Source organism: Stegodyphus dumicola, chromosome 2 (genome assembly GCF_044657685.1).
Source record: "Stegodyphus dumicola isolate Sdum_Otavi_A_Nest chromosome 2, ASM4465768v1".
In the NCBI taxonomy this organism is placed as follows: Eukaryota; Metazoa; Arthropoda; class Arachnida; order Araneae; family Eresidae; genus Stegodyphus; species Stegodyphus dumicola.
Genome location: NC_140769.1, coordinates 71,743,371 through 71,766,246, shown reverse-complemented (window position 1 = coordinate 71,766,246; position 22,876 = coordinate 71,743,371). Strand labels below are relative to the sequence as shown.

The 22,876-nt window shown below is 33.3% G+C and overlaps 1 protein-coding gene across 1 annotated transcript in view; it reads left to right on the top strand.

Annotated features, from left to right (window-relative positions):
- Positions 1-12,373, top strand: part of LOC118190998 (neprilysin-2-like) — a 136,364-nt gene extending 123,991 nt beyond the window's left edge. The window contains exons 20-21 of the mRNA XM_035361793.2: positions 10,035-10,111; positions 12,153-12,373. Coding sequence (XP_035217684.2) covers positions 10,035-10,111; positions 12,153-12,252 — 177 coding nt within the window. The 3' untranslated portion in view covers positions 12,253-12,373. The remainder of the gene's footprint in view (positions 1-10,034; positions 10,112-12,152) is intronic.
- Positions 12,374-22,876: the final 10,503 nt, after the last annotated feature.

Sequence of the window (22,876 nt, the reverse complement as noted above, 5' to 3'; positions counted from 1 at the left end):
TTACATCACAGAACTGTTATTATACTAATCCATTGCAAAATTATGCGCCACACCTTTCAGGTATTCCATTATTTCTCGATTTTCAAAATATTCAACTTTTAGTTTAATTCTCATATCAGCTCGCAGATACCTATTCCGCTTGGGCGGCGGTTCATCTCCACGTACAAATTGTTCATAACATTGATCAATTGATTTTTGAACACGCCTGAAACCATCTATAAATTCCCATAATGTGGGGTGTGAAACACCAAATGATGATGACACCAAATTTATTTGAATGATGATGCAAACTTATTCTAAAAATAAATAAAAATACGAAAAGTATGGCGTCGAACTGACCCCGCGTCGAAACGACCTCGTGTCGAAACGTCGAACCGTTGGCGTCGAACTGACCTGTACCGTAAGATTCCATCATTATCGATGAATGGATTTAACGATTTAAGCTTGTTCCTACGAGGTACTTGGCTATCCCTCTTAAGTGACTCAATATCAGAATAAACCTTTCTGCACTTCACGAACCAATGTTAACTCTGCCCCTTCCGTTCCTCTAAGGATATAGGACCTGAAACCCTTTCCTTATTCTTAATGATTCTGAAGAACCTAAAAATAAAACTATAAATTTTAATTAATTTCATATAATTATTTGCTCGAGAGAGGTTAAACTAGAATTATTTTCTAATATTGCAAAATTAGAGTCTGTTAAACATTTCAGTGCCTTGACATAGTCATTATCAGTGGTAGGCTCAATAGGTTTTTCTGGATAATGCATGTCCTCACGGAGAAGGTCTGGTCCATTCCACCAGATATCACATGTAAGAATATCGTTTGCATCCAGTCCACGCGATATGACATCAGCTGGGTTACATTCAGATGGCACATATTTCCATTGGTACGACCCCGTAAGCTCTTGTATTAAAGCCACTCTGTTACTCACGAAAGTTTTTTCAACGAAGATATCACTTTATCCATCAATATAGATAATAGAAGGCAACCTGACAGTTCCAATCTAGGAATTGATAAGGTTTTTATAGGTGCAACTCGTGACTTGTTACACAAAAGTCGAACGGTTGGCAATCCCGAAACTGGTAAAGCTTGAACATAGATTGCAGCTCCGTATGCCGAAGATGACGCATCTGCAAATCCATGGAGCACTATGTGATTTTCCTGGAATACAAATCTAGGAATCTTAAGATTACTTAGTTCAGAGAGCGTGGATACGAAATTAATCCACTCCTTGGCCATAGAATCTAGCAATGTGTCATTCCAATCGAGTTTAGCAAGCCAGAGCCTTTGCATGAATATTTTAGCCTTTGTGACCACTGGCCCAATTAAACCAAGTGGATCGAACATTTTCGAAATTAGTGACAGAACATCTCGTTTACTATAACTGTTAGAGTGAGGAATGGTCATTGCAAACAAAAAACAGTCAGTCTCAGGATTCCATAGGACACCAAGAGTTTTTACGGACGAAGATTCTTGTTGCTCTTCAAAAGTGTAATCTGAACGAGTGGTAACCTTCTTTTCAGACACAAGCAGATCTGGATGATTTGCACGCCATTTATGCAATTCCTTTTTTCCTAATTTTAACAAATCTATTAATTGAGCTTGTAGAATTCTAGCCTTTTCGATAGATGATTCTCCGGAAAGTATGTCGTCGACATAGAAGTCAGTAAGAGCGACGGACGATTCTAGAGGTAAGTTTTGGCTTTCATCCATAGCTAACTGTTTAAGAGCTCGAGCTGCTAGATAGGGAGCGTTTGACGTCCCATAAGTTACTGTGTTGAGCTTATAAGTTTGCACTGGTGCATCAACACTGTCTTTCCATAGAATTCTGAGCAAGTCTCTTTGTGGAGGATGTACTAGAATTTGTCGATACATTTTTTGTACATCTGCTGTGAAGGCGTAGCGATGTTTTCTAAATCTAACCATTGTAGAAAATAATTCCTGCTGTCTAATTCTTCCCTTCAACAAAATATCGTTTAATGACAATCCCGATGTCGTGGCAGTTGAGGCGTTAAAAACCACTCTTAAACGTGTACTACTTTTGTCTGGTCTGTAAACCCCATGGTGAGGTAGGTAGTACGAATCAGTTATGGATTCAGAGCCCTCAGCTAGTTCCATATGCCTTAAATCTTTGTATTCTTTCATGAATTCAGAATACAATCGTTGTAAATTCGAGTCCCGACCCAATCGTTCCCAAACCTGATTAAATCTTTTATCTGCTAAATATCTAGACTCGCTCAACAATTCAGCGTTTCATGGGCATGCATACGACGTACTGACCTTCCGAGGTTCGATAATGAGTTTCTTTAAAATGTTTTTCCCAATATTTCTCTTCAGGACTAAGTGCTGAATCCGGAAAATTAATATTTTCTACCTCCCAAAATTTTTGCAATGTTTCTTCAATTTTTTCATTTTGCGTAAGCAGACCACAGTATCACAGTATTCAAGTGGTGAATTATGCACAATACCACTAACTACGAATCCAAAAACCGTTTACTGGAACAATAAGTCATTTGTCGCGCTGCGAACTTGACCCGATTGTAATAAGTCAAAGAAACATTCTGCACCCAGTAATAAATCAATTTCCTCAGGTGTGTTAAATCTGTAATCAGCTAAGGAAATATCCCTGGGGATGTCAATATTTTCAATAGGTATAGGGGTAAGGGGAGTCATTTCTGTAATTTTGGGAACAATAAAAAAAATCAAGTTCTCTAGAGAATGTTTTTTCTCTATTGGCAATTGAAGTCCTCAATTTATAATTTAAAGTGATATCAGTTCCATTTTAATCATGAAATCGGAGCGAAAACCTTTGTTTTTTTAATCCCTAATTGTTTTGCAAAATGATCAGACACGCAGTTAATCTGTGAGCAGCTGTCAAGAAGAGCCTTTCCTTTGATGAATGTCCAATTCGAAGTTTTCATCATAACAAGCGCAGATGGCAAGATAACACTTTTTCCGTAGCTAATAAACAATTTGAAAGACTCGTCGCCTTCTCATTAGGCGCCGGAGAAATATCCTCCCCCCCCCCAGCTGTCTTCTGCTCTATCGTCTGCGGACGTTTATTTGAAACAGAATCCGAATTCGATGACTCATCCTTATGAAGCAATGTATGATGTTTTGAATGGCAAATATTGCAAAAATGATTCGATCGACATTGCGAAGCGATGTGCCCTTTTCCCAAACAGTTCAGACATAAGTTACGAGTATTTCGTTTTGCTAGCGTAAATCTTTCACCAAAATTCATATCAAGGAATTTACTACATTTAAAAAGGGAATGTGGCGAATTACATATAACTTAGTTTCTTTTCGAATTATTTGAATGAACAAGAAGGTTTTTGGGTTTTATTTCATTCGTTTGTTTTGATTTTATTTTATTTTATTTATTTATTTATTTTTATATTTTCCCCTTTTTTTTTGGATATTTAAGTTTGACTTCTTTTTTCTAAGAATGTCATCAAGTTATCGAAATTAGGAACATCTGAAGCGTTTACCGATAATTCGAATTGTTTTCGAGTTTCCTTGTCTATTTTGTTTAAAATGACAGTAGTAATTAAAATATCAGAGAATTTGTTTCGTTCGAAACCCAAGTTATTTAAAGCTCTAATGTTTTTATTCACAGCATCTACTAGACGCCTTAATTCTTTCGATAATTCATGAATAATTTTTTCGAATTCTAAAATAGCTTTAATGTGTATATTAACAAGAATTCTCTTGTTTTCGAAGCGATTTTTCTAAAGCCCTAAATAATGATTCGAAAGTATCTTCCTGAGTTTGCAACAATTTTGCTTCTCCCTTAAGAGCGGCATGCAGATAATGTAGCTTTTGTGCATCTGTTAATTGAGTATTCGAGGTAACAATATTATGAAATTCAATTTTAAACATGCTTCATTCTTCATACTTTCCGCTAAATTGCGGAAGTGGAATTTCTAGTAACTATATTTTACAACTACTCTTTGCGATATCAACCTTATTAATACTAGCAACATTATCAATTACCATTTGATTGAAACTTACCTCTAGATCGTCGGTTCTTGCTTCTAGATCTAATAATTCCTCTTCTAATTCAGAAGTATCATCCTTTTCAGGCACAGCAATATAATATTCCGATCGAAGTGTGTCCAATGCGACAGACATCTTTTCCAAGGCCTTGAGCTCGGCATCTATTTTGATTTTTGTTCATACGCTGGTACTATCCGCTATTGACAGTCTCTATTCTAGTTAATTGGGCTTTTAGCGAGCCCTTCTTTCGATTTAACGCAACTATAGTGGCCATTTTATACTGGTAGGAACTTAGTTAACAAAAACAAAACAACTCCGCGAGCGGACCATTATTTTTGTTTGATATAAATTGCGATGAATTACGAGAGATAATTGGCGTTGGTTCCAAAATAAAACTAACCAAGTTAGGCCACACAAATATTTAATTATTTACATAATGTACAAGGTTACAAGTTAGGTGCTCCATTAGCACAGACAAAGTGGAACGAACGAACGCACCATAGGTCCGCTGCGTACCTTCTTCAACAACCAACTCAACTAAATTTGGCTCCTTTCACAAGAGGGCGCTGATCATATAGGGCGCTATATTAAACCGAACAGGCGGTATAAAGATGTTTGGTAAATTCTAAACTTTTCTGGGTTTTCTTTTTAAACTGCATGGTACTGTAAAACATACAAATACTAATAAGATAAGAAATGCTATTTCTGTCTGTACGTGGAGCAGTATCAGTAAATTTTCAGCTGTCTTTTATTAACCAAATAGCCTTAAGCGCCCAGAGGGGACAGATCCTCAGGAATTAAACTTGATCGAAACACCTGTTCTAACAGTTAACTCTCTCCAATAGTATAATTAGCTGTAATTCGTCGTTCCCCACAGAGTTCAGCCGCTTAGGTTGTTTTCAACGCAATACTGAGAACTAAGAGCTTCAAGCGTTAGTTTCCCGAAAAGTTCCTAATTGCTTTCATCTTGCATATAGATTGCTACAGTTTCCAGCCAAACCCTGATTCTCATTTCTCTTTCGAAACAAATATATACTACTATTAATGAAAGAAAAAAATTCATTTCATGAATAAAATAACTGAATACAAAATATGAAACTAAATCATTTATTAAAAAATGAACTTTTGTAAAAAACTCATAAACTAATATTCTGAAAAATTTAAGTGCGGTGAAATAAAGCATTTAATTCTTTCCCTTAACCCTTTCAGTCCCAATGGGTTATATAAGTCCCAGTAGATGTTTAATGAAGCCTAGATGGAATTACACGCATGAGTTTCTTACGTAGTTGATGTCCCACTAGTAGTACGCATCATTTCTAACATTCCCACTACAAAGTTGTCGCGCGCCTCTTTTTATAGAAGCTTAGTGCCAGACTGTCAATTTCTGTTAATTTCATTTGTGATGATTCCAAGAATTCATAAAAAAATCAAGTCAGTTTAAACAAACAAATAAATGGGAACTGAAAGGGTTAAACAATTTAAGATGTTTTTCTTAAATTTTCAGTATTTAGTTACTCAGATTTCAAGCAGTAAAATCATCTTCTCCAAATGCCATTTATTAAAAGTATTCAAAAAAAGTATTTTTTTTCCTTTCATACAAAGATTTTATATTTTGACAAATTGTACATCCTTGTTTTTGATATTCTTTCTATATCACACGTAAAATTATAAATTTTTGCTAATAGAAATTCATAGATTTATGAGTCTATTTGAATTAATTGTGTTTAATTTGTTGAATACGTATATTAATAGAGTTTTATAATATATTTTCAGTGGGAAATATGCACTAACATATAATATGCATTAAAATAATTGAGTTTCAAGATCAATAAGAAACCATGGTTATTACCAAAATATATAAGGACAATGTACAATATAATAAAGACTACAAAAATGAATGAGGACAATATTTAAATTAAATAAGGACTATATACAACTTCTCACACTCCCCCACCATCGCCACTATATAAAAATTAAACATGTTGCAAAAATAAAATGAATAAAAAAAAGGGAGCCTGAGCAAACCTGTGCTCCAAAAAAAATATGTGATTCGAGTATATACAAGTATTAATATGTAAAATATGTGATTCGAGTATACACTGACTACCAATAAGTATTTGTACACCTATGCAAATGACGATATCTGCGGTCCTAAGGTACGTCACGGACTCCGCCGGTATATATCGTGTAGGAAACAGCATCGGCTTTAATCACATGCAAGATTCCTCGCAGTTCGGAGCTCTCTGATTTCGAGAAAGGTATAATTATCGGGTATCACAAATGTGGCCGATCCTTAAGGGACATATCTAGCGATCTGAAGTACCCAAAATCGACAGTGACCTATGTGATTAAGAAGTGGAAGGTGAGCGATGATTGTCGGAATGTGCCCCTAGTCGGCAGACCAATGAAACTGGGAGACAGAGACCGACGAGTGCTGTCCAGAGAAATTTGGAAGAACCGCACCCAACCGATGGCCCTCATCCGCGAGGAGTTTCAACAGTCATCTGGGAGTATTGTTTCAATGAATACCATCCGTAAGGAAGTACATCTGCTTGGTTTTCATTGTCGTGCTGCTGCCCATAAGCCTTTGATCACAAAGTGCAACCGCGCTGCTCGGTTAATGTGGTGCAAAGCACATCGAAATTGGACCGTAGATCAGTGGAAACGGGTTCTTTGGAGTGACGAATCAAGGTTCACCCTTTACCGTTCGGATGGCAGGGTCTGGGTGTGGCGTCTACCTGGAGAACGTCTCCTGCCAGAATGCATTGTGCTAACAGTCAAGTTCGGCGGAGGTGGAATTATGGTCTGGAGGTGTTTTTCCTGTTATGGGCTGGGACCCTTGGTCCCCGTTCATGGTAAGCTCAATTCCGATGCCTACTGCAATATTTTGAATGACAATGTGCTTCCTACGTTGTGGCAGTTTTACGGGTTGGACCCCTGTTACTTTCAGGACGACAATGCCAGTTGTCATGTTTCGACGTTAACCAAGGATTGATAGGGTGCCAATGGAGTTCATCGAATGGACTGGCCTGCCCAGAGTCCAGACCTGAACCCTATCGAGAACCTCTGGGACGAGTTGCATAGCCGAATTCAGGGGTGCACTACCCGTGCAAAATCGGTGAAACAACTTCTATGTCTTCTCCAAGCCGAGTGGAAGAAAGTACCACTAGCTGTCATACAAAGACTTGTGGAAAGTATGCCCCGGAGGGTCCACCCTGTAATTACCTCTCGTGGAGGCTCTACCAACTATTGATTTTGAATAAAGTTAGTTTTTCTTTTCTATCACAGGTGTCCAAATACTTATTGGTAGTCAGTGTATACAAGTATTAATATATAGTATAAATCACAACCGACATACTAATTAAGCCTTGCATGTATACTAAAGAGAACGCATATCAAAGTATAAGAAATGGCTAACTCTATGGAATATAAATATGAAAAAGATATTTTTTTTTATTTAAAATGTAAACTATGGGAAACTTGCCTTCTTTATAACGATCTTTTTCCAAAATGTGTTAGATGCTTTTAGTTGAATGCGTAGAATACTAAATACTTTCATTTTATTTTAAAATTATTCTTTCTGATTACTTTAATTAAAAAATTATCATACACGAAGCGAACTCGGATTTTAAAATTTACTTATGGTTGATATTCAAACTCATATATTAATAAAACATTTAAAATAATACATAAAAAAGCAACATTTTCTTATTCCAAACAATTTGTCATTTACGTACAAAAATATTGTACTTCAAACGTTTCAGTCACTGAAAATAAAAGTCTGTGTAAAATATGTGCAGTTTTTTCCTTGAAAACAATTTAAGGGAAATTTGATTTTCAATAAATTTTATCTTTAATTAAAAATTTACAAGAAAAATTAGTCGCTTCAAAGTTGCAAGGTAAAGAATTCTGAGGACAAAGGATCGCCTCAAAATAGTATCTCAATATTAATTTTAATTTCGCTACAGAATTCTGAAGGGCATAAATTAAGATATTCTGAAAAATTAAGAAACACAGAAGAAAAACATTAAAATTGTCTTATGAAGTTGGTCACTGTAAGTTCAATAAGCAATTACAAAATTTTAGAGTAAAATGTATATGAAAAATTAAATAAAATACTTTTAAGTGTTTAATAAGAAATGTCTAAATCTAAAATTTTTTTTACCAATGGCGAGCCCTCAGTCGACTTCGGCTTGGCCACTAACTAAGGCCAGAAGTGATGGTTACTTTATTATGGAAACAAAACATAGGTGGGCCACCTTTGCCTCCTAGTAAGGGACGAACAATCGCAGCCATTCCTCCTCCGAGATTCGAACCCGGGACATTTGGTATCGCAGCCCATCTTCCGAAACCAATATACCGTATGGGCGGTCTAAATCTAAAATTAAATGTAAGTAATCGAATTTAAAGCGACAACTCAAAATTCCATATCTTTTTAATCTTGTGTGGTTGTGGTGAACTTGCGTAATGATTAAAACCTATGTTTATTGTTCTCAAAAACACTGTTCGTCTTAGAGAGATAGTCACCAAGAAGGTTCACTGCAAGCATACATTATTTCTAAAAAAAAAAGGAAGCTGCGTGAAGATTTTCGTGATTTTCCTAAAGTATAATGTGCATATGAGCCAGTTCCTGAGAGTGTACTCCACAATGGAATCGCACCCCTTAAGCAGATAGCCGTAGTGTGCTTTGGCATAATTTAATAAATCCAACCCTACTGAAATAATATGTAACTGACTTTCCTCATAACTAACAAATTGACATTCCAGTAACTGACTGCACGCTGTGCATGAAAATTTTAATAACACTTTAAGAACAAACTAAAACAAAACAAGAAATAATTTTCACTATAAGAATATTAGATTAACAAAAGTGAAGAAAATAATCTCATAATTAAGTTAGCAATTTTTTTAATAGATAAGGTTATGCAGTTACATACCTTCCTTTTTCTAAACTTTTTTTAGATTATACGTTTCATGAAAAATTACTAGTAAAAACTTTATAAAAATAATTTATTAATGACCTTTGTTAGTTAACTATGCCAGTTAAAATTCTGTTAAGTGCTATAAATTGCATTAATTTTTATGCTTAAGTTTCCTTCTTACTTTATCAGCAAAAATGTATTAGTTAATAAAAATTATGAACGTAAATATTATCCTTCTTTCCATCTTGCGCTCTCAAATCATTATGGGAATATCCATTTACAATTATTAAAGCCTGAAAAAGCATGTCTGCGATGTTATCGTCATGCGATGATTTGTAGATACTTTATTTTTTACCACGATATTTTCGACGACGATGTTTTTAAACTGCGAAGTTTTTGAACCGCTTTATTTTCGACGACGATATTTTGTACCACGATGCTCTAGAACTCTGATGTTTTCTCTTCGCGATGTTTTCTCCTACGATGTTTTGTAGCACAACGTTTCCGCTTTGCGTTGTTTTCTCCGCAACGTTTTCTCCCGCGATGTTTTTGCCGCGATGTAATCGGCGGACATCCTTAGTGTAGTTGCACGTTTTCTATAAATAGAGTGCAAGTGCAAGTTGCTCTATTCCAGCTAAATTTAGAATTAATGTCAACCTTATCCCCTCTTCAAAGTTAATAAATCAACGAGCCTATCATCCTAAAAACTAGTTACATGCATTACTATTAAACCTTTTTTAATTTTAAATTATTTACACTTTCCTTTATTGTTGGCTACCTTTTTTTTTTTTTTTTTTTTTTTTTTTTTTGGTATAATTATCTGAAAAGAAACAACTACTTTTTCCCCCAACAATTGCTAGTCTTAAAAATTCATAGTGTTGCACCAGTCATGTTGTCGCTCCTATCAACGTTTGCTCTGCTCCTGAACTCTTAATTGGAATTGCTGTCATCATTGTTTCCATTCGAAAATTTTTCACATGTTACACTGGGCATATTTACACCCGAAACTGGACATTCGTTCATTCAACGACTGTAGCATCTGTAAATAGCTTGCATTAAATATGTAGTATGAGATAAAGTTGCTTCAAATAGAGCATTTCCCTTTTTCAGATATGGTGTGAAAGCATAAATGAACATTATCTCAACTATACTTTTATATCTAGGAAACATGCTACGAAAAGGTTTAGGTAAGCAAAATTTGAATATTCTTAAATGGTGCATATTACCTCAAATGAGTAATATATGTTATTGTTTTTGGGTAGGAAATAAAATATCTTTGGCTGTATTTTGCTCAGTAAACATCGAAACTTTTTATAAATATTATGTGAGCCCTGCGAAATTTCCGCTTTTGACGAAAAATGCAAAGCAAATGATGTCTCTGTTCGGAAGTACGTATGTTTGCGAACAATTATTTTCAACCATGAAATTAATTAAAAATTACCACCGATCAAGACTGAGTGATGCACGATTAGAAAGCTGCCTATGTGCAGCTACTTCATCAATTCCGGCTGATATTGATCAGCTTGTATCGAAAAAACAGTGCCAAATTTCTCATTAAAGATTTCAAGTAAATTCGTTTTTCTGTTCTTTTCTTGTTTGTTTTTATTTTGCATTAAAATTTGTATATGAAATCTTTATTTTTTTTTAAATTTATATTTTTTTATTTTAATGTTTATTATAAATAAAGTTTTGTAAATTATTAATAAATGTTACTTTATGTGCGGCCCGCCAAAAAATTTTTTAATTTAAATTGGCCCGTTGATTAAAAGGGTTGCTAGCCCCTGATTATATTACAGTTTTGCATCATAGTAACAAATAAATAGCTTCTTTCATCCGATGATTAGTTTACCAAAAAACTTAAATAAGCCACGTATTAAGGCAGCATTATTTTTAATATATACACTCCGCAAAAAAAAGGGGGGGCAGTTCTATATCTTCCTTCTAAGTGGGCCGATTCGCGAAATTCAACTTGCGTTTTTCATGTCTCGAAAGCGCGACTTAGGATATGTATTAGATTTATATATAGCAGTGTTCTAAGATAGGTATTTTGACACAAAATCGAACTTTTTCTGAAATAGCATACCAATTTTTTTCCATATTTCAATTTTACGACTCAAATTGCGCCAAACTATGAAGTTTTGTAAAATCAAACTAGTAGTTTTTAAAAAAATCTGCTCTCAAGACTTTAGCTCCTCAATGTTAATTGAGTTTGGTATATATTTAATAATCTCTCTTTTTTAATTGAGCTTATTTGATTCTTCCTTTCACATTTCGAAATTCAGGTTCATTATAAATAAAATTCCAAATTTTTATGATTTATTTTTAAATAATTTTTATAAATTTTTCAGAAACGTTTTGAATTATAATCTATAAAGCTTTTACCATCATTTTATAGTAGATGTATTTGCATACCTGCAAAAAATTAGAGTTTTTCATTCAAAGTTTCCGAAGGTATACGTGACTTTATACATCGGCGCGTTTTGAAATTCGGCATATTTGTTGAAAGCGATAAAATATCACACGTGGTTTAGACACTTTGCTAAAATTATTTGAAAGTAAGAACGATGGGCCTTTTTTTCCGCTTATGCACAATGTAAAAAGGTAGAACAAGGGTTTTTTTTTTTCCCGCTCCGGCATAATGGAAGGGAAGGAAAATTGATTGCCATACATTAAGAAGTCCGTTAAGTGAATTATTCTTGGAGCAAACTGAAAGTTTTGCGCCAAGTTAAATGTTTGAATTTCTTCGTAAATTTCGCACCAAATTTTACAAAATTTAATAGTTAGGCATAATTTGAGTCGTAGAATCGAAATATGGAAAATAATTGGCATGTTATTTCAGAAAAAGTCCGATTTTGTGTCAAAATACCTATGTTAGAACAATGCTATATATAAATCTAATATTTATTTTCTTAGTCGCGCTTTCGAGACATGAAAAACTCAGTTTGAATTTTTTCAATCGGCCCAGTAGAACGGGAGATATAGAACTCTCCCGTTTTTTTTCGCAGTGTAGGTGTGTGTTTAATTATTCTTGTTCAGATATACACACATGCACAAATAGTCCCAAATGGTAGTATTGTTGGGTCTCGGGGTGTGTTTAGATTCTCTTTGAGATACCTCAAAAAACATGGCAGATGCAAAATGGAAAAGTACCAAAAATAAATAGTACATTGTTCATGATTTGAAGTCACATTTTGTATAAAAGGATTTAAAATGCGTCTTCTTTTCTAGAACGAATGGACCAATGTCTAATTTACCAGAGTTTGCCAGAGATTTCCACTGCTTACCAGGCGTGCCGATGAATCGAAAAACCAAGTGCGAAGTTTGGTAGACTAATCAACTGAAAAAATTCAAAATTCAGCAAAGGTTTTTGGATTTATTAATGTCACAGTTTAATGTTTTTGCAACTGTTGAAAACATACTTTGCTCTAAATAAAATTTTGAAACTCCAATCTTGTGATTTTCTGTACATTTTATTTGTAATCTAATCACAGTTTAACCCTAATATAAAACACTTCAACCCGCAATCGCAAACACGATGCTAATTAATTTTTAAAAAGTGAAACATACATTTTTAATTGTTGGTATTACTTTTAATTTGAACCCCAATTAATTTCTAAATTGTTCTTATGTTTTATATTAGATTTGTTTACCATAACAATGACCCAAATATAACAGGTATTTCTTAACATTACTTGAGATGCACTTGATATTGCGTATGGAATATAACTCAATATCCGTATTTCAGATTTTCTTGGGTAAGCGTATGTCAGTGTTACATGGCAAATGTAACGGACTTGTGTTTTTTTTTTTTATGCATATCAGCAAACTAAGAGAAAGATGTATAATTAATTTAACCATAGCAGAGGTATACAGGAAACCAGTCAACGCTACAGTTTCTAACAGCCAGGGCTCTGATGATAAGATTTCACTTTAGAGATAATAATTTTTTTTTATAATTTTATAAGTAAAGATATGCAGTGTACTTAAACAATTTTAGGGCTGAATTTTGTAACTATCTCTGAAACTGGCATGTTATAACTGATGGAAATACGTATAACCAGGATATCTGAACTTGCTTCCATGAGAATATCATCCACTTGAGAAAATAGGGTACTATTCGTTTTTGAGGGCCGTAAAAAATCGCCAAACTATTGTTGATGCCAGTGCTGCCAAAAATAATTGCAGCAATCCTAACGCAAGAAAGGAAGTATAATAGTAGATAGCTAAGATTGATGTTTTAATTTAGATGAAAGGTTAATTTCATGTAATACTTTTTTATTATAATAATTTATATAAAAAAGGCTAAACATGACTGAATGGAAGCATAAGAGTAAATAACTATTTCAGATCATTATTATAATTTATAGAAAAATTGCTAAACATAACTGAATGGATGCCTGCATCGCTATTCGCTACCGCGTTATCGCATCGCTAAAGCATAATTTCATCTCGTTGGTTGTTCAAAAATAATTTTCTATAATGAATGATGTCTTTTCGTTGAAAAAATTCTCGGTTTAAAGTGCAGAATCGCCCACTTATTTGTTTGCCGCTTTTTACAAGGGTAAAAACAATTGGATTTTTGTCAATTTTCTTTTATTTTTGAAGTGAAAATAGGTCGATGTGTACATAGATAAAGTCAAGGGTGTGCGCAGTGCCATTTTTGTGCATTTCTGGGATTTTTTCTAAGTGAAACTAGGTCGATGTGTACATGGATACCGAATATGTGCAGTTCTTAAAAACGCGTCAAGTAGTGTGGGATTCTGCACTTCACCCAAAATTTTATTGCAGACTTTTCGTCATGGGCAATTCCCAAATTGTTAAATCTATAGAATATCCAAAAAGGATTTAAAATCAAAAAAGGATTTAAAAATTAAACTATTGTTTCAATGGCGTCTTAAGAAATATAGAACTATATAAACTTACGCAATCTGAAATCAGCGCGTACGCTAGATTTGGCGCGCTGTTAAATGGGCGCGTTATCTAGATTTGGCGCTTTTGCGCACACATTTTCGCTGCAATTTTTTTACGGTCCTCAAAACGGAATAGTACCGGAAATAGTTTTAAATGGAATTTTTATTTGATTTATTCAATGGATACCTAATATTTTGATTTCAGTAACTGAGCAGAGAAAAGGTAAAAATATACCTTTGTACAATGCAGTTTTCTTAACTCTGCAGTTTCTTCTTATTAAAAAATCATAAAAAAAAAATAAATACTCTTAACAATACTATTTATTCTTTATATTTGGGCAACGGCGGACTAATTTCTGTTCTGAAGTCCTCCATAACAGCATCCCTTCCTTTATGTACAGCGCCCACCAGCGGCCGAGCGGTAAAAACGCTGAACACTAGTAGTTCCCACATGCGTTCTCTTCCAGGTGAACAGGCTGGCTGCATGGGCACTTTCGTGGTTTTTCCTGTGTGTAACGTGTATACAAGCTAGTTTTCCTCACAAAGACCTCCACGAAGCCATACCTCTCCTTAGGCAGATATCCCCTGCATTCTTTGCTGTAATCACGTAAACCAAGCCATCCAAACCAGCCTTTAGGTAGATACATTTGTATGCAGCATCGTATTCGATTACAAACAGCTTTTAATCCTGTAAATGTTTTATTTTTTTTTATTTATGTCAAAAATACAAAATGATGTAAAGTAAAATAGAAAAAATGTTAAAAGAAATCTAACCTAAGTTTTTATTCCAATTTTTTAAAAAAATATTATTGTTGCCAAATGGCTACATTATTCAAAAAGGATATGATAGGCAAATATATAATAACAGTTTTATGTAATAAAACGTACGTTACAATCTTATTCAAACAAATTAGAAACTTTGAATATATTAAAACAACAGCAAGCACATCAAAAATTCGTGAACACAAATGATGACCACGCTCTACAAATCAACTCACACAATAATGGCCGTTACACCACATTGAAAGTTTCAAAACTATATACGTAAACAATATGTATCCAATTGATTACACTATGCAGTAAGTTAATATTTGTGTTTTGATTTGATTTAAATGACTAAATAGGAATATGTTGCCAAATGGTAACTACATGCATTTAAGGAGTAATTTAGAAATCAAGCATGCTGATATTTTATGAGCCTTTAATTTTTTCTTACCCTTGACATTTTAAATTCCATTTGTATCATCTGTACTAAAATTAAGTAAAGATCATATTTTTTCTCTTTTTGTGTAATAAAATTAGAGTATTTTTTCTCTTTTATTAAAAGTGAAGTAAGACATAAATTTTATTGGCATGAGAAATCAAAATAAACAGAAAAACCGTGATTCGGACAAAAAATGGGTTTCGAGACTAATAGCACCTCTAGCGCTAAAATTTAAAAAACAAATTAAAGAAAAAATAAAATCTGAAAGTGTTTAGATTTTAAAGATCGCCCAAGAGGGCTATTTTAAAGTTTAGTACGATTTATCAGTAAAGATTATCGATAGAGACTGTCCACGTAGGAAGAGCGAAGCATTTTATCAAGAGTGAAGCATTTTATAGCATATTAAACGAATGTGCATTTTGGCTAACATGAGAATGTTATACACATTCTGTATGTTTAAAAAGAGAAAAAATATTTTATTTAATTCTATAAACATATATAATGTTTTTAAGTACATAAGTCATGAATTAAGTGGATTTTTATTTAAATTAATCAGATTAAAATATAAAAAATCTGATGTGTACACCACATGACTTCCTTGTACGGAATATTAAATTATACGCATTTTTTCTTGCATTTCATTTAAACTTATTGGATTGAATTAAGTATACTTCGCCGACAGCGCATAAACCACAATGGAATAAAGGCATTCTTTAAAATTCACTCTAGTATTTGTTTACCATAGCGACACTCTGGCGCTAGATTCACTTAACAGTATTATATTTCGTTCATATTACAACTCATATAATGCACAAAATTTATATCATTTAAATAATAGAATTATCTAATCGTTGCCACATGTTCTATTCAAATACTATAATAAAGCTAGAATGATGTATAAAAAAAAATTAAGCAAACAAAGCAAAAACGAAACAGTTTTTCACAGACGATTGAGCATTTCTCATTCAATTAATTCAGTTCTCACTTCGCGAGAAGGCAAAAATACATAAAAACTCAAAATACCTATATTAAAAACTACGAAGTAAATCTTAAACACTTATTTCCTCGAAAACATTCAAGAAAGGATTAAGCATGATTTAATTGGCAATAATAAATGAAGGCGTTATCTTTGTTGTTGCGAAGCTAAGTTTCTCTAGATTGGCAACAAATCCACTAGTCTGCTGTTTCAAATGTAAACAATCAATGGCCGCCATCCCAAAAAAAAAAAAAAAAAAAAAGCTTAGCGGCACTTAAACAACTTTAAAATTGTTGATAATTCTAAATATATTGCATACAGATTTACTAAAGACATAAAAACCTTATCCGGAAGATAAAAACAACATAATTCAATCATTCTCAAAGCAAAAAATGTACAGTTTACAAACATATAAGAGTAAAGAAACTGACATTACTGAGCCGGGTAACAGAGTGGATATATATATATAAATATACTTCTATACGTTTGGTGCTGCCGATTGCAACCTTTTGATCATTTTCAAGACGTAACATTCAGTTAATTTTTCAAACTTAAATCTTTAACTTTAAACCTAAATCTTTTCACATCAACATAAACATATAAACGAAATCAATACAAATCAATCATTAAAATTAAACATAATATTTCAGCAAACCTTGCTAAATCATTAAACATATTACATAACGTTAGAAGAAAAATACAAAAGTTTAGCATTTTAGCTCTAAAAATATCTTCAAACTAAATAGTCTAAATGTCTTATAGTTCACAGTTCATGACGTTACTTTCAGTCATGCTTCCGTCACTGGAAAATATAATCATGTCATAAAGTCGGTTACAGCCGAAAACATCGCGGACGAAAACGTCGCGGAGAAAACAATGCAAGGAGAAAACATCGCAAAACGGTTCAAAAACTTTGCAAAGCATCGTCGTCGAAAATATCATGGTAAAAAATAAAGTACATACAAATCATCGCATGACGATAACATCGCATACATGCGTTTTTCAAATCGCATAGTGACATATTATGTAACTGACTTTCGTTATAACTAACAAATCGTCATCCAAAAAATTGATTGTACGCTATACATGAAAATATTAACGACATTTTAAGAATAAACAGAAACAAAACAATATGTAATTTTCGTTAAAACAATATCAGATTAACAAATGTGAAAGAAAATAATTTGATCATTAACTAAGCAATTTTATAGAGCAGTTATCATGCAGTTTATAGAGCATCATGAAGTTATTTATGTTCTTTTTTTAAGTATTTTTAGACTGTATTTTTCACGAAAAATTATCACTTTATAAAAAAAGCTTAATTTATTAATGACATTTGTTAATTAACTAGGTCAATTTAAAATTCTATTAAGCTTTTTAAGTTTCATTAATTTTCTACTCATTTTAAATTTTTAAATGCTTAATTCTCCTTCTTATTTTTTCAGCAAGAATTTATTAATTCGTTCAAATATATGAAATACAGAAGTAAAAGAATCCCTCTTTCTTTATTGTACTCTACGATCTTTATACGAACATAAGTTTATAACTTTCAAATCCTGAAAACGCATGTGTGCTATGTTATCGCCATGTTATGATTTGTAGGTACTTTATTTTTTACACGACATTTTTGAGGACGATGTTTTTAAACTGCGAAGTTTTTTAATTGTTTTATTTTCGTCCACGATATTTTGCACCACGAAGTTTTCTCTTTGCGATGCTTTCTCCCACGATTTTTGTACCACGACGTTTTCTCCTTGCGTTGTTTTCTCCGCGACGTTTTCGTCCGCGATGTTTTTGCCGCGGCGTTTTCGGCGGACACCCATAAAGTCACGTCATCAATAAACTCAGCATAATCCTTTTGTCTACACATAATATTACCGTTCCATTTTTTGACACACAAACTACTGGAGGCACACATTCACTTTCTGATTCAACTATTACCTTTATTTTTAATAGCTTATCTATTTGGCAATCAACTTCATTTTTTAGAACTTTAGGTATCCGATACGGTTTCTGCTTCGTTGGCACACTTCCAGGCTTTAGTTTGATGTTATGTTCTCCAACATTGGCAATTTTTGGAATACGAGATCTTAGGTTCGTATGCCTTCTTAAAATTTCCAAGTTCTTTTCTGTTATGCTGTTTCAAGGCGCGTAAAACCATATTCTTCATCCAAATAGTGTTCTTCGGCTTTCATTGGAAAAATCCCTGGAATGTTTTCAACTTCGCCGAAATCAATGTCTGTATCATATATGACACTGACAATATTCACAGCAGTCTTGAAGTATACTTTTTAATGATCGTAGTAGGTACCGTCCATCTGACAAAAACTTTGTTTTGACTATCAGGTATTAAAACTATAACCCTATAATCTTCGTTAGATTCGTTATGACTAGTCCTCCGGTTATGGCAGAATGCATAAGCTTGTTGCTTTCCAACAGCTGTTAAGTCCTGCGTATTCAGTAGCCTTTTTCTAATTCGGTCTTCAAATCATACAGATAATTAGTCACAGAGCTTAACTGTCCATGAGGAACAAGAGTTTCATCAGTCCATGACACGTCTTCGAGATAGACAAAGGGACATTAGAACGTCTTTCATAAAGCATTTGAAAAGGACTAAAACCATTCCTAGCATTAGGAACTTCTCGATAAGCCCGTAAATATGGTTGATGTTTCTCCCAATCTTTTGAATATTATCTGATGGTATGATGTAGCATTCCCTTTAAAACAGCATTAAATCTTTCTACAAGGCCGTTTGAACTTGGATAGTACTTGAGTTGAGTACTTTGGTGATGATCCGATCCTTTTCAAAAACTCTCGAGTCAACAAAGCAGTAAAATTAGTTCCTTGATCCGAAGCAACAGTCTGAGGGATTCCAGTGCGTGTGAAGATTTGCAACAACACATCGCATGTTGATTTGGCGTTCAGATCCTTCAATGGTACCGCTTCAGACCATCTTGTACATTGATCAACAGCACACAGAACATATTTATAACCTCGACAGCTTGGTTCTAAAGGTCGGAGGATATCCACATTAATTACCTGGAAAGGTTCGTTAGGACGTGTTACTGGCGTAATCGAAATTTGATCAAAGGGACGCTTTTTAGCTTGAAATTGTCAGAAAGAATAAGTATTACAATATTCATTTACATCTTTCTTCATTTCAGGCCAATAGAAGGAACATCTCAATCGTTCGGCTGTCTTCTTGGTTCACAGGTGACTTCCCAATAAGCTAGAATTGCCCTCTAATGTAAATTACGTGAGAGAGACGTTGCAGGCAGTTCGGCTGAACTGCGCATGCGTGGTCATCACGTCATGACACCCGTGTAGAAGGATCGGCATAGGTAATCGGAGAAACACAGAGCTTTTTCTTTTAATCAATCGTGACACAAAAAGTTGACGTTAAGGGCATTACTAATGGTAAAACGAGCAATAGCTATGTAAAATGTACTTCATAATTTAAATTTACTGAATTTCTTTACTTTGGAAATATTAATATTTAGTTGCATTCATGCATTCAAGAAAATGTCATGTTTATTACTATATCTTGAGCAACAATTTTTAATTGTCAGTCTGCTCTCTATACCGCTGGTTTCGTATGCATAGTCTGAGATCAGTCCAGATGAAATCGTTAATTAGCTGATGAGAAGAAGATTTTAAGAATGACTGTAAATAGACACACATATTTTGATTCCCTGATTTCATACTTCTGCGCTGAAACAAAGTAACCTATTCGAATGATTTTTCAATCTTCTGCATAGGTGTAGCTTGAAAGAAATATAGATTTGTTTTTAGGATTGTTATGAGTTTTGGATATGTATAGATGATTTTCGTGCAATTATATGTGATATTGTTGTATTTTTTTGTATAAAGTATAATGAAAATCTAGAGAGACAATGTTATGTCGGTAAAGTACAAATACAGGGGCAAGTCTATTTAACACTAAGAGGCTATCTCGATAATTTGTTTCAGCGAAAATGTTGCCAAATTTGGCGAGAAATTACTAAAAGTCGCCAAACTTGACAACATTTTGGTCAAGTTGCTGTAAATGTACTTCGGCTCTAACATATGCCTTCCAATAATTTTTAAAAGCAGAAAGTATTAGAAATATCTCGGCGGTCGAGTGAAAAGTATATAAGATGGACGAGAGCATCAGTTTCTGAATAGTTGTTAACGTTTTATTTCAACGTAAGTCTGAAGTACTTCTGTTAAGATATCTTCCGGTTAGCATCGCTCTTTGGATGCGATATGCATTACTTTGTGTTTAACGTTCTTAGTAGTTTGAAGCGTAACTACTGATTGTATTCAGTAATTTTGTGAAGAGTTGTATGACTACTTTTTTATGGAAAGTTCCAGAACTGTAAAGTATATTCTTTGATAAAAACAATTTTGTCAACCTATCATCGAACTTGTGTGCATTCAATCTATTTTGAACACGTACGCACACAACACTATATTTCAGAGCTAATAAAAGTCATCAGAAGAAAGATGCATATGATCTGGAAATGTTTCACATGAGTCAACTTTCTTGTATGTAAAATTTGTATGAGTAGTTTGTGATCTAGAACTTTCTTCTGTTTTTAGTTAAAAATCTGTAGTAAGATATAATTACAGATATACTAAATAATAATTTAACGGTATAAAAAAAAGCATAACTTTGCAGACAAGTTGCTAAGCTAAATTAATCATAAAGTAGTTTCAGTCAGAATTATTTAAGTTATTGTCAATGAAATTCTTTTCTTTTCTATAGGACTTAGTATTTCATTGTCTTAATATAAGAACAAAAATCTTTTATTAATATGCAACATAAATTTTCTAAAAAAATTGCAGATTAAAAACAATTAAAATCAAAACTAAGACCGCATCGAAAAGGCAACCAGCGTCATGGGAAAGTCGAAAGCATGCAAAAAATGATCGAAGATAACGGTAAATAAATATTATCTGATGTATCAACAAAAATAAAAAAAAGTCCTAAAAATAGTAATGTAACTCACGATGTTGATAAAGACAATGAAATGCTTTACATGCTGCTTTTTCTAACTACTGAAATTGTTCTTGATAAAAGTTTTATAAATTATAGAAAATATAAAGTAAGAATAACGTATGACATTTCTATCTTAACCACTACCAGAAAATTTTCTGGAGGAAAGATATACGATAATTTTTCGATGATTATCTTAACACGGATAATAATAGCATTAATTAATTCAACTTAATAACAGCAATTTTCCCCATGCTCTGTTTTCTTGGCAAACTCTGACCGATGATAACTGCTTTCGACCATTCTGAATTAATCATAGGGTTCTTTTACATGTGATTCGCCCTCCTTTTAATCAATTCTAGCTCACATACATACAAACTGTTCTCAGTTTTTAGTATTCCACATCTGCAATAGTTTAGTTTTATTTATAGACATTTTACTACATTTACAACAAGTAAATTCCATAATTAACGCGAATTAGAACTTTCTCGGCGTTTCGGCCATAACCTATTTTGACATTATTGGATAGTTTCCATTTTTTTTTATTCTACAAACTACAGACTATTTAACAATTACTAATCCGGAAAGCATTACTAAAGAAATAAGTCAAAATCAATAAGATAAACTTAATATGTGGACAAAAACGGTTCGAAGCAAGATTATGAAAGAGATTTCAACTATTTATTACTACATCAATATTATAGCGTCAACAAAAAGTCCCAATAGCGTTTATCATGGACATCTAAAGCGTTCAACAGTGGATGAAATAAAATTAATTTTCAGGTATGTAGTATAATTTTTTGGGATATATAACTTTTGATAGTGTCTTTACTGAAAACTTGCATAAAGACACTGATCATATTTTCATCAAATTTTTTAGAAATGTAAAAAATTGATTGAAAGAAATGCTGGAACATACAGAAGAGAGATATTCAGTGCGAGAGCAACGGAAAGCCAAATGTATATGCATCTTTGTCATTATTTTTCGTACTATTAACTATATATATATACATATATATATGTAGTATATTCAAACTCAGAAGCAATGAACAGGAGCTAGAATTTTGTTGTTTTAGAATGCTGAAACGACGATCCACAATGAATAAGAAATTTGGAAGTCAAGGTATATTTAATTCAACTTTTATTTCGGTAAATATGTTGCGGCCACAAACAAGTTGGCACATTAAATGTGCCTATTCCAAGAGGTTTACATTTCTGATAACTTTGCAGCAAGAAAGAAGCAGCAGACTAGGCAGGCCAAAGCGTTGAAAGAAAGTCCGTAATGTTCAGGATGAAATCTTAAGTCAAACTGAGTTATTTTTGGTTCTCAAAGCATTTTTGATTGGATAGTTAATATTGCTTTAAAATCATTATTGGCTGCTTAAGTTTTAGTTCAATTTACATCACCAGAATTACGTAAGAGTCATATGACATGGACTTTTCTCGAAATGACGCAGTGCAAATAAATGTTGCTATATTTAGAATAGAGAAGGGAAATTAATTTACGCTGCTACTTTAATCTTCTACATATTCCTTATTTTTCTTACATACATATATATACGTACGTAGATTTCTGATGCATTTAACAAAGTTATAAAAATATACACTGAAGTGCTACTGAATTAGGGATAGACATAGCTATGCAAATTGTGTAGTGCTGCACAGCATTTATGCTCACGTGGGGAAGCTGTGGTAATTGCATATATAGCTAGTACTATGGCTGTTGTTAGTCAGTTATTTCAATTGGCAATATGAGTAAAACTTCTGATTTACACGCCTTTCGAACGCGGACAGATAGTAGGCGCTCGAAGCGTGTGCAATTCAATTTCCAAAACCGTCAGAGCGTTAATCTTTTCAGCATCGACAGTGTCAAAAGTATACAGA